Source organism: Balaenoptera acutorostrata, chromosome 19 (genome assembly GCF_949987535.1).
Source record: "Balaenoptera acutorostrata chromosome 19, mBalAcu1.1, whole genome shotgun sequence".
Lineage (NCBI taxonomy): Eukaryota > Metazoa > Chordata > Mammalia > Artiodactyla > Balaenopteridae > Balaenoptera > Balaenoptera acutorostrata.
In genome coordinates, this window is record NC_080082.1 from 6,847,010 (window position 1) to 6,858,065 (window position 11,056).

The following is an 11,056-nucleotide window of genomic DNA, read 5'->3' on the forward strand; positions in this document are numbered from 1 at the left end:
AGAGATTTTAAAAGATACGTGCGGAGTGAATATTCAGGAGTCTGGAGCGCCTCATCCATCCACCCGTCCATTCATCCATACAAGCAATAACTGATTGAGCTGAGCCCCTCCTATTTATCAGGCACTGCCTGTGCTCAGCGTTGGGGGTACACAAAGACGGAGGTGGGAGTCTAAAGGCAGAAATTGGAGGTAGTTACAGCAGTAGATGTGCCCTGAAAGGGCTCCCGCGAAGCTGGAACACATGGGTTGGACACGTCGGGGAGATTCATGGAGTGAATATGATGCATAGGTGACGGTGGACGAGCAACCAGCACATCATAGAGATGCCGAGACCTCCGCGCTTCCTAGAGAGGCCCGGAAGTGGAGCCAGGTGGCCGGTCTGACGGCTCCGGCGCCGAGTGCGGGCGGCGGCGATCGTGAGAGGCCTGGGTTGCCGGTCCTCGAGCAGACCCGGCGTCGCCGTCGTTTTCTGCCGCTGTGAGTGGGCCTGGGGAGGGAGGGCCGCTCCTCCGCGGGGACCTGGGCCCGGACGGCGGGGGCGTTCAGGCTCGCACGCGCGTCGGGCCCCGCGGAGGGCGACCCTGCCCGTACCTGCGCCGGGTGGCAGCCCAGGTGGGACGAGCCCACTGGCTGCTGGTACGGGGCGCGGTCGTGAGTGATGATGACCTAAGTCCTCCCCTTTTTAGTTCTCTCGGATTCCAAGGAGCGGGGCTCAGCGTGGCTTTCTAGAATGTCGCGAAGGTCTCAAGCACAGGCTAGCTTCTGTTTCTCGTTTTCTTTTTTTTAAAAGATACCCGGGCCCCAAGCGCAGAGCTTTCAACAAGCATCTGTATCGAGCTAGACTTGATTCACATTTTTAATTTTCATCGCACTTTGGGGGTAAAGATTACCTTCTCTTGATGACAAATGATTCTGGTTTTCCATTTAAGTGGCCATGTAAGGTTACCATTTAAAATGAACGTATTTATTGTTAAAAGATAAGTAGTTTTAAATAAAACACAATAGGGAAGATATAGTATAAGATACCAGGTGTGACAGAAATTATGAACGTGGTAAGTGCACAACACTGCATTGTCCCAACCCAGCTGGGGACTCCTGCAGACCTGGCTTCAAGCCCTAGGTCCAGCTCAGCCACTGACACCTGCATAATTTGTGCACCAGTTTGTTTGTTTCTTTCTTTTTAAAAGATTTTTTCCAACTTTACTAGGATATAATTGACATATAACATAGTGTAATTTTAAGGTGTACAATGTGATGACTTGTTACGCCTATATATCGTGAAATAATAACCACAATAAGGTTAGTTAACATCTCCATCACCTCACAGAATTAGTTTTTTTGTGTGTATGGTGAAAACTTTAAAGATGTACTCTTTTAGCAACTTTCAAGCATGTAATACAGTATCATTAAATATGGTCCCCATGCTGTATGTTAGATCCCCAGAACTTAATTCTGTCTTATAACTGGACGCTTAGACCCTTTGACCAACATTTCCTCATTTCTCCCATCCCGCAGCCCCTGGCAACCACCATTCTACTCTCTGTTTCTAGAGTTCAGCTTTTTAAAGATTCTTTGTATAAATGATACCATGCAGTATTTGTCTTTGACTTATTTCACTTAGCATAGTGCCCTCAAGGTCCATTTGTGTTGTCACTAATGGTAGGATTTCCGTCCCTTTTCAATGGCTGAATAATATTTCATTGTGTGTGTGTATATATATGTATATATGTATATACATATATACACACACACCACATTTCCTTTATCCGTTCATCCACTAATGGGCACTTAGGTTGTTTCTGTGACTTAGCAATTGTGAATAATGCTGCAATGAATATGGGGGTGCAGATACCTTTTCCAGATAGTGATTTCATTTACTTTGGATATATTTATGGGTAGGCAAGGTTCTTAACCTCTAAGCCTTTTCCTCATATCTGAAAAGCTGAGGATAATAACTACCTAGGAAGATTGTCCTGAGGCTTCAGTGGTAAACCTTAAAGCACCTAGCCCATAATTACTAATAAATGCAGCCATACTTGTTATTTTCACTTTAGCAAGGAGGAAACAGGATCAGAGAGGTTCAGTGACTTTGCCAGGGTCACACAGGGAATTGGTGGGAGAACCAAGTCTAGGACCCAGATTTTCTAATTTCTAACCTAGGAAGCTTAACCCTGCCTCTGAACTCTACCTCATGGGAGGGGATGGGGCGCCTCCTGCCTCCCCTCTGGAAATTGGAAGGACCCCTATCAGGTTGCAGAATATGTTAGCTGTTAAAGCCCGTCCAGGACTCAGGTCAGCACTGACTTGGCTGCTTCAGGTCAGGGACTCTGCACAGCCCCGAGTGCTTGTTGTGGTTGAGGCGTAAGCTGTGGAGTCAGACGCACCTGGGTTCCAGTAGGTACAGCTCCCTGCTCCCCCATCTACTAGCTGCAGTAAATGGGACTAACCAATTAGGACTCGCCTCAGAGGGTTGTTAGGAACATCAAGGGAAATGATTTGTGGAGAAGGCCTAGCACGATGCCTGGCACACAGTAAGTGCTTAGTAAATGACAGATGACAGTACTTTGATATGTTGGAGTGGCAGGCATGCTGACCTAGAGGGGAGGAAACACAAGTGAAGTACTTGCAGGTACAGCAGAAAAGGGCATTTGAAAAGTTTGCAGAGCATTCACTGCGTTTGGATTTACCGGGTGTGTGATCCACCAAATACTCCTCGTTCCTGCAGACATTCCTGGGGAAATGGCCTAGGCTTGTATGGAGTTTATGTGGTAGTTTGGGAAGCAGGTGGGAAATACCAATTATAAAATTATGTAATTACTTTTATCATAAGCATCATGAATAATTGCAAGGATCTTTTGTGCAACAAATATCTAGGCAAAAGGAGTTTGAGTGGGTAGCTGAATGAGAAGATAAGGTGATGAGAATTAGCTTCCTTGCCCACCGTCAGTTGTATTCAAAACTGTGTGTGAAAATACCACTGTTTGTCATGAGTATTTCAACTTTCCATTAATGCTATGCCCTTAGTTTTCTTCCCAAATGTGTTTGGCCTTTTAAGTTTTGCACCTCACATCCTTTTATCTGTATCAGGGTGACTCTCCTTATTGTTTCTAACTACTTCTTCATCCTTATGGCCTTGACTGCTTTGTATTAAACACAAATAACTTTCAGATCACATATGGAATTTGAACAGCACCATTTCTAAGCCCTCTAGTCTCAGTATACTTTCCTGGTCTCAATACAGTAAGAACACAGTTACCTTTTGCCTCTGGTCAGTACTTGGGCGGTAATTTAAAACACACCATCAAAGGGTTAAACTACATGGAGATATTTTTATAAAGTAAATACAGTAAACTTGTGTTTTTATGAAAGCCATCTTCAATTCTGCTCTGTGTTCCGTACTCTAGTGGCGCCTAGGTTTCTATATTGCATTATAATACCAGAGAGTTAGTCGCATCATCCTCTTGAACCCTGGGGATGAAGGAACCGTGTGCATAAGTTAAGGTTCTTATTACTGATCCTTCGCATTTAATTAGGTCTTTGTAAATCCGAAGTACTCCTAGCCATTTTTATGAGTTTCTTCTCATAATTTCCCTGTGAGATGTCAATTTTATTACCCTCGTTCTATCTTAGTATTATCAAGGGGTCAGGCAGATTTTAAATTTCATTTTTTCTTGTTTGTAATTAAGATTCCTTTTTTTGGATCGTGTACTTAACCTTCACCTGTATCTGCTAAAATGATAGCTCAGATCAAATGTGACCCTCCCCCCAACCCAGAGGGAAGCAATTACTGAACAAAGCCACGTTTTGGAAGAGCCTTAAAGCACCTGAGATTATAAACACTAGTCTGAGTACCCAGCCCTAGAAGGAATCAGATGGGAACTAATAAAACAGAAGCCATGAAATATAAAAAATCAGGCAGCTGATTGAGAGAAAATTGTGTACACTCTCTTTCTCCCCCTTGGCTTAGTGTTCATGGGAATTTCTTTTGGTTGCCTGCAAAATGTGTTTGCTGCGATTTTTCTGTGCTCATTGATGCAGGGAACCAGGAAAGGAGGAGGTGGCCTCTGGGTGATACCGTTCGTTAATGGCTGGTCATCTGCGAACGTTGCAGGCTTCTTTCGTTGCTGTTTGTCTTGTGAAATTATTACGTTTTCCTTACTTGTCACCACGCATCTGACCCTGCAGATCAGGTCAGTTACACAAGTTCTTGCCCCAGATCATTCTGGAACGAGTTGGAAGGTAATGAGGAGTAGCATGAATAGGCCTGACAGGTACTCTGAAGCGTTGATAATTTGAACTTGTACATTCCTGGCGTGATTAATGTGCACATGAGCCATGACTGACCTGTGGTCTTAATGACTGGACTGGAATGTGCAATTTTAAAAAACAAAGGACAATGAAAGATTAGGAAGAATTTCTGTTGGAAACTTTTTAACTGGACTCTTGTTAAATGGAGGCCTTATCCACTTTCTGATTTCCTTACAGAGGAATTCTTGTGGAGATGCTAAGAATATGTTAACCTTTTTTATCTGGCATCCTCTTAATGAAAACCCTGTTAACCAAACAGAGCATTTCTAAAACCCGTGTGTGCTGTTTTGGTTAATGACGTCACCTTCCTCAGACTTCACCTGGGCCCCGCCTGCTGCCGCCTCCTCATCCTAATTTCAGTTGAGCACCCTGGCATTTCACCCTCATCAGCCCTTGCCTAGACTCTTTCCTCCTCCAGGGAAAGCTTAATCTTTCACAAGGACCAAAGTGAGCCCGATGTTCCGTAAACGTACAAAGACCCTCTGTCGTCTGTAGCAGCGGTCCTCAACCTTTTTGGCACCAGGGACCAGTTTCGTGGAAGACAGTTTTTCCACGGACTGGGGGCCGGGGGCGGGGGCAATGGTTCAGGCGGTAATGCGAGCGATGGGGAGCGGCACATGAAGCTTCGCTCGCCCGCCCGCCGCTCACCTCCTGCCGTGCGGCCCGGTTCCTAACAGGCCATGGACTGGTACTGGTCCGCAGTCCAGGGGTTGGGGACCCCTGGTCTATAGAATAGAGTTCAGGCTCCCCCGAAGGGGATGCCAAGCTGTCTCCAAGCCGACTCCAGCCATCTTTCCGCCCTAAATCACCAGCCACACACTTCGGCTTCAGTTTGCACGCCCCGTATCGGTTGCCCAACACAAGCCCACCCTGTTGCTCTTCTGTTCATGTGTGATGCCCCCTCAGCCTGTAGTAGCCCTCTGCCTAGCCTCAGCCTGCCTCCGTTCTCCCGTTGTCTCTGGTCCGCTCTAGCGCCTACTCTTCAGTGAGGTCTTCTCGGACCTGCCCTTCAGAATCAATTTCTCCCATCTCCCCTCGACCTCGGTGCTCCCACGGCACCTGGTTTATACCAACGTTATTGCAGTAATCTTGGTTTCTCCTTTTTGCCATGTACTTTAGGTATTTGCAAAAGCTTCTCTCCTCCAGCATAAGCTCCAGAATGCAGGAATTCTGTCTCATTTTGCTTTATGTCATTTTCATGCCAGAACTTTTCTTTTTAAGAGATAAATTAAAATGGCAACATTGATTGGCATACATAATAACGACTCTTAGACACTGCAGTGCCCTGCATAATTTGTGCCCATCATCATTTTACTAAATTGCATGTATTATTTCACAGTGTTCAAAATCATCCATAAGTTCAACAAATACTTGTTGAGTATCTACTGTCTCCGAGGTTCTGGTGGGAACACGCCAGTGAGAAAGGCTGAAGGTCTCGGTTCTCATGGCACCTATGTTCTGTTGGAAGGAGATCGGTAGTCAAAAAGTAAACAAATAAATTTAGATAGTGAAATGTGCAATGGAGAAAACAAAGCATTTAGATAAGGGAGAGCTCTTCTAGAAGGGGTGATCAGAAACGCCTCTTTGCGTTGAGTAAGTAGCACTTGAGCAGACCTAAATATTGAGAAAGATGCAGCCAGGCGAAGATCTGGTGCAGAGGTGGTTCACACAGAGGTGAAACAAGAAGTGTGTGTAGACCTCAGGGCACAGATGAGCTTGGCATCCTCAAAAAAAGGGAAAAGTTCAGGTGGCTGGAGGGTAGAGTACCAATGGTGGAAGAGTGAGCTGAAGTCAGAGAAGGAGGTTGCCACCAGGTCGTGATGGTGACAGTAAGAAGTCTGGGTTGAAATGTCAGTGACTGACATCTTCTGTGTTTGGAAGCAGCATCTGTTAACAAAGTCACGTGATTACGTTAAATGATAGAATTGACTACAGCAAGTTTTATGGCTACTCCAAATCCAAGTGGGAGTGTTCTGCACTCAGAAAATAATAGAAAATAATAGAATAAGGTCACTGTTGGGTATATTAAAGGGATGCCGAGACGTTCATTCTTTACGGATTTTCTTGTAAGCACAATGGCAATTGCTTCGTCAAACCTTGGGACTCCGTCAGCCATCCTCCACATCATTTTGCTCAGTTTTCCTAATATTTCTCACTCTTCTGCATACCCTCAAGCCACTGAGACAGTCACTTGCTGAATCTTGTCTTCAACTGTCACACCAACTGATTTCTGCATGAATGATCTGATTAGCTTTCCTGGAACTCAGATCTCCTTAGTATAGTTTTCCAGAAGAACCCAACAAACTTTTTGTAACCCTGTGCTTTTGAGAGACCTAATCATGGTATGTGGGAATGTAAGAGAAAAATCAAATCCTCAGACTCTAGAGCTTGAAGAAAAGGAAATTCAAGAAGTGACATCCGTGGAGCGCCTGCACTATGTCAGGCATTTTTCATACACTATCCCATTCGGTCTCCATAAGCCTGTGAGCTTATCATTAGCTCCGCTTTTTAGATGCAGCAACAGGCACAGAGGGATGAGCTTGTCCAAGTAATAGGGCTCTTGGTTGCTAGCAGTCTCCCTGACTAACCACACCACTGACTTGAGTGAGTGTGTATGTGTGTGTATGTATTCCCAATGCATTTGAGGACCTGCATGCCTCCTGTTCCATTTCTTTTTAAGTGGAAAGAGTTGAGTGGCCCACTTTTTGCTTGTTCTGTCTTGTTTTTGAGAGGAAGGGCTCTTGGAGCCTTGAGAAAATAATAAAAATATAAAATATAAAAATAATTATTATTTTAGCATAGAAGCGGAGGGAGGGAGAAGCAAGATCCCCATAGGTATTGAGCACATGCTGTACTTAGAAGATTTCCTGGGTGGGGGAACATGGTTTGCTACACAAAGGATGTTTTTGTCCCCCCCACCTTTTTCTTTTTACATATAGGGTTAATAAAACACCAGTATTTTTTAAAAATAAATTTATTTATTTATTTATTTATTTTTGGCTGCGTTGGGTCTTCGTTGCGGCACGTGGGCTTTCTCTAGTTGCGGCGAGCGGGGGCTACTCTTTCTTGCGGTGCACAGACTTCTCATTGCGGTGGCTTCTCTTGTTGCAGAGCACGGGCTCTAGGCTCACGGGCTTCAGTAGTTGTGGCTCACAGGCTCAGTAGTTGTGGCTCACGGGCTCAGTAGTTGTGGCACACGGGCTCAGTAGTTGTGGCACATGGGCTCAGTTGCTCCACGGCATGTGGGATCTTCCCGGGCCAGGGCTTGAACCCACGTCCCCTGCATTGGCAGGAGGATTCTTAACCACGGCGCCACGAGGGAAGTCCCAAAACACCAGTATTAAACTGTGCTGTAGTGTGCTGTTTAAAAACAAAGATGTTGGAAATTGCTTTAAAGTTCTGTCCTGGATTTTTTTCTGGTGTGTGGGGAAAATGCCTCTCCCTACCAAATGTGAACGACTTCTTTTCAAAAAGACTCTAATGTTTTCCGAGGATTCAGAATAATACCTTACATTTGGAGAGTGCTTTGTGGTTTTCAAAGCACTCCCATGTACGTTATCTTATTTAACCTTCACATTGACCTTGCCAGGCAGTCAGGGCAGATATTCCTGTTCCCATGATTCATAGGAAGAAATGTGAAGCCCAAGAAGTGAAAGGAGGGGGGTGGGGAGGAGTTGGTTAATGTCACAAAGCCATGACGGAACCCAGGTCTTAGCTTTTCTTTCTACTAGAGCGTATTGCCTTTTTGTTTTTGTTAACCCCAAATGAGGGACAATCACATTCGCATCTGGATCAGTAACAGTGATGCATACTACTTTCTTACAGGTCCAGTTACCTTTGACTGCCATATATGGATTCCCAAAAATCTCTGAAGGAGACAGTCCTCGTTACGGGAGGAGGTGGCTATTTTGGCTTCCGGTCAGTGCATCTGCAAAATATGTCCATGGAATTATTTTACTGGTAGTTGCTGGGAAAAGTATAGCTTTCGACTCACACTAATGCAGTGTAGACTCTTACTTGTTTGTATAGTGTTAAACCAGGAATGGACCGTGCTGCCCACGGCTCAGATACTGAAATGGAGAACTACAGGTACATTCTGCTTTAAGAAAAATTCTTTGTAAAGCCATTGAATTTGAGAGGGGAGATATGCACACCACCAAAAACAATTTAACATAATCGCTGTTTTTTCACAATTACATTATCATTCATAAATATTCTGAAGAATAGATGGTGGGTCTTAGAATGAGGGTGGGGAATGTAACATGTAGACATCACCGTCTTTGAAGATAAAGCCTCTCTCATTTCAATTTAAGTAAATGTGAAGATTCTCATTTTTGAATATTTGCATAAGTAAGACTTGTATCAGTGAACATGTAAAGTGAGGAACTCAGGATAAGCCAAGAAGACTGGGAAAATTATTTTACACACTTTTCCTAGGCACAGCTTAATAGTGATTTGATCTAACTTTTACTCTTGCTTGTTTCAGCCTAGGCTGTGCTCTGAAACAGAAGGGAGTCCGTGTGATTCTGTTTGACATCAGCAGCCCTGCTCACACCATTCCAGAAGGAATCAAGTTTATACACGGAGACATCTGCCACCTCTCTGACATAGAGAAAGCCTTCCAGGATGTGGATGTCGCTTGTGTGTTCCATATTGCCTCTTACGGTATGTCAGGGCGCGAGCAACTGAATCGAAACCTGATTGAAGAAGTGAACGTGGTGGGCACAGACAACATCCTCCAGGCTTGCAGGAGGCGAGGGGTGCCAAGGTTAGTTTACACTAGCACCTTCAATGTCATCTTCGGAGGTCAAGTTATCAGAAATGGAGATGAATCTCTGCCTTACCTACCTCTTCACCTCCATCCTGATCACTACTCTCGAACCAAATCTGTTGCAGAGAAGAAGGTGCTGGAGGCCAATGGTACAGCCCTGGAAAGGAGTGATGGGGTCTTGAGAACCTGTGCTCTGAGGTCTGCTGGCATCTATGGGCCTGGAGAACAAAGGCACCTCCCCAGGATAGTAAGCTACATTGAGAAGGGCCTGTTCAAGTTTGTGTATGGAGACCCCAAGAGTCTGGTTGAATTTGTCCATGTGGATAACTTGGTACAGGCTCACATTCTGGCTTCAGTGGCCCTGAAAGCTGACAAGGGCCACATTGCCTCTGGGCAGCCCTACTTCATCTCAGATGGCAGACCTGTGAACAACTTTGAGTTCTTCCGGCCTTTGGTTGAGGGCCTGGGCTACAACTTCCCATCCATCCGCCTGCCCTTGACTCTCATCTACTACTTTGCTTTCCTAACCGAGACGGCCCACTTCATTCTGGGTCGACTGTACAACTTCCAGCCCTTCCTCACCCGCACCGAAGTTTACAAAACCGGCGTCACACATTACTTTAGCCTAGAGAAAGCCAAGAAGGAGCTAGGTTATGAGGCTCAGCCATTTGACCTCCAGGAAGCAGTAGAATGGTTTAAAGCCCGTGGTCATGGCAGAAGTCCTGGAAGTCGTGACTCTGAGTGTCTTGTTTGGGATGGGCTGTTGGTCGTACTCTTGGTTATAGCGGTTCTCGCATGGCTGCCGCCTTCTGTGATTCTGTCAGTGTGAAGGAGGAGCTAGAAATAAGGAGCTGATCACACTTGCTGAGATGGTTTTCAAGAAACACAGGTTTGGGACTTGGTGGTGCAGTGGTAAAGAATCCGCCTGCCAGTGCAGGGGACTCGGGTTCAAGCCCTGGTCCAGGAAGATCCCACATGCCATGGAGCAACTAAGCCCGTGCGCCACAACTACTGAGCCTGCACTCTAGAGCCCTCGAGCCACAACTGCTGAGCCCGCGTGCCACAACTACTGAAGCTCGTGTGCCTAGAGCCCATGCTCTGGAACAAGAGAAGCCACCGCAGTGAGAAGCCTGCACACTGCAACAAAGAGCAGCCCCTGCTCGCTGCAACTAGAGAAAGCCTGCGTGCAGCAACGAAGACCCAACGCAGCCAAAAATAAATAAATAAATTTATTTAAAAAAAAAAGAAACACAGGTTTGAAAAATAGACAGATAGATAGATAACTGGTGTCAGATTTTGGATCTCCAAATCGCTGCTTAAGAATAGATTCTTGGATTAAGTCTTCATTTCCTACCTCCTTGCACAAATCATGAAGCGAGAAATAGAAGCGAACGAGGGAAGAGATATGGGAACATATGTATATGTATAACTGATTCACTTTGTTATAAAGCAGAAACTAACACACCATTGTAAAGCAATTATACTCCAATAAAGATGTTAAAAAAAAAAAGTTTGAGATTTGGTTCCTTGGGTCCTTCTTCTTTCAATCAGTACAGTAGAAGTCATTCTGGAGCCATAGATCTAAACTTGCTTAGATGGGAAATGTCTTACTTGAATTTCTCAGAAGCCAAAAATGTACTTACTTCCGTTCCATACACTTGGCATCTGCTTCACGCGGGCTAAAACACACACTGATACGGGAACGGCAGAATGCTAACAGGCTTGAAAATGTGTGAAAAACACCAACTGGGCTACGTCCCTACCGCCCAAGCCTCTGAGGAGATGGTGGCCGTTGCAGGGGAGGCATTTGCTGTTCACGGCGTGCGTTTTGGGAATTAGCTTTTGCCCTTTGTGATATAAGGGTGTTATGCCTGTGTGACCACATGGTAATGTTGATGTTGACACAGATAGACCTTCCTCTTGCCTCGCAGGATTCTTTTGAGGGTTAAATTAGACAAGGCATATAAAGTGCCACTC

General features: G+C 45.2%; 1 protein-coding gene across 1 annotated transcript; it reads left to right on the forward strand.

Moving 5' to 3' along the window:
- The first annotated feature begins 406 nt into the window (after positions 1–406).
- Positions 407–10,282, forward strand: SDR42E1 (short chain dehydrogenase/reductase family 42E, member 1). Its single transcript, XM_007182588.2, has 3 exons — positions 407–477; positions 8,134–8,226; positions 8,795–10,282. The coding sequence occupies exons 2-3, from the start codon at positions 8,159–8,161 to the stop codon at positions 9,906–9,908; spliced, it is 1,182 nt and encodes a 393-aa protein (XP_007182650.1). The 5' UTR covers positions 407–477; positions 8,134–8,158; the 3' UTR covers positions 9,909–10,282.
- The last annotated feature ends 774 nt before the right edge of the window (positions 10,283–11,056 follow it).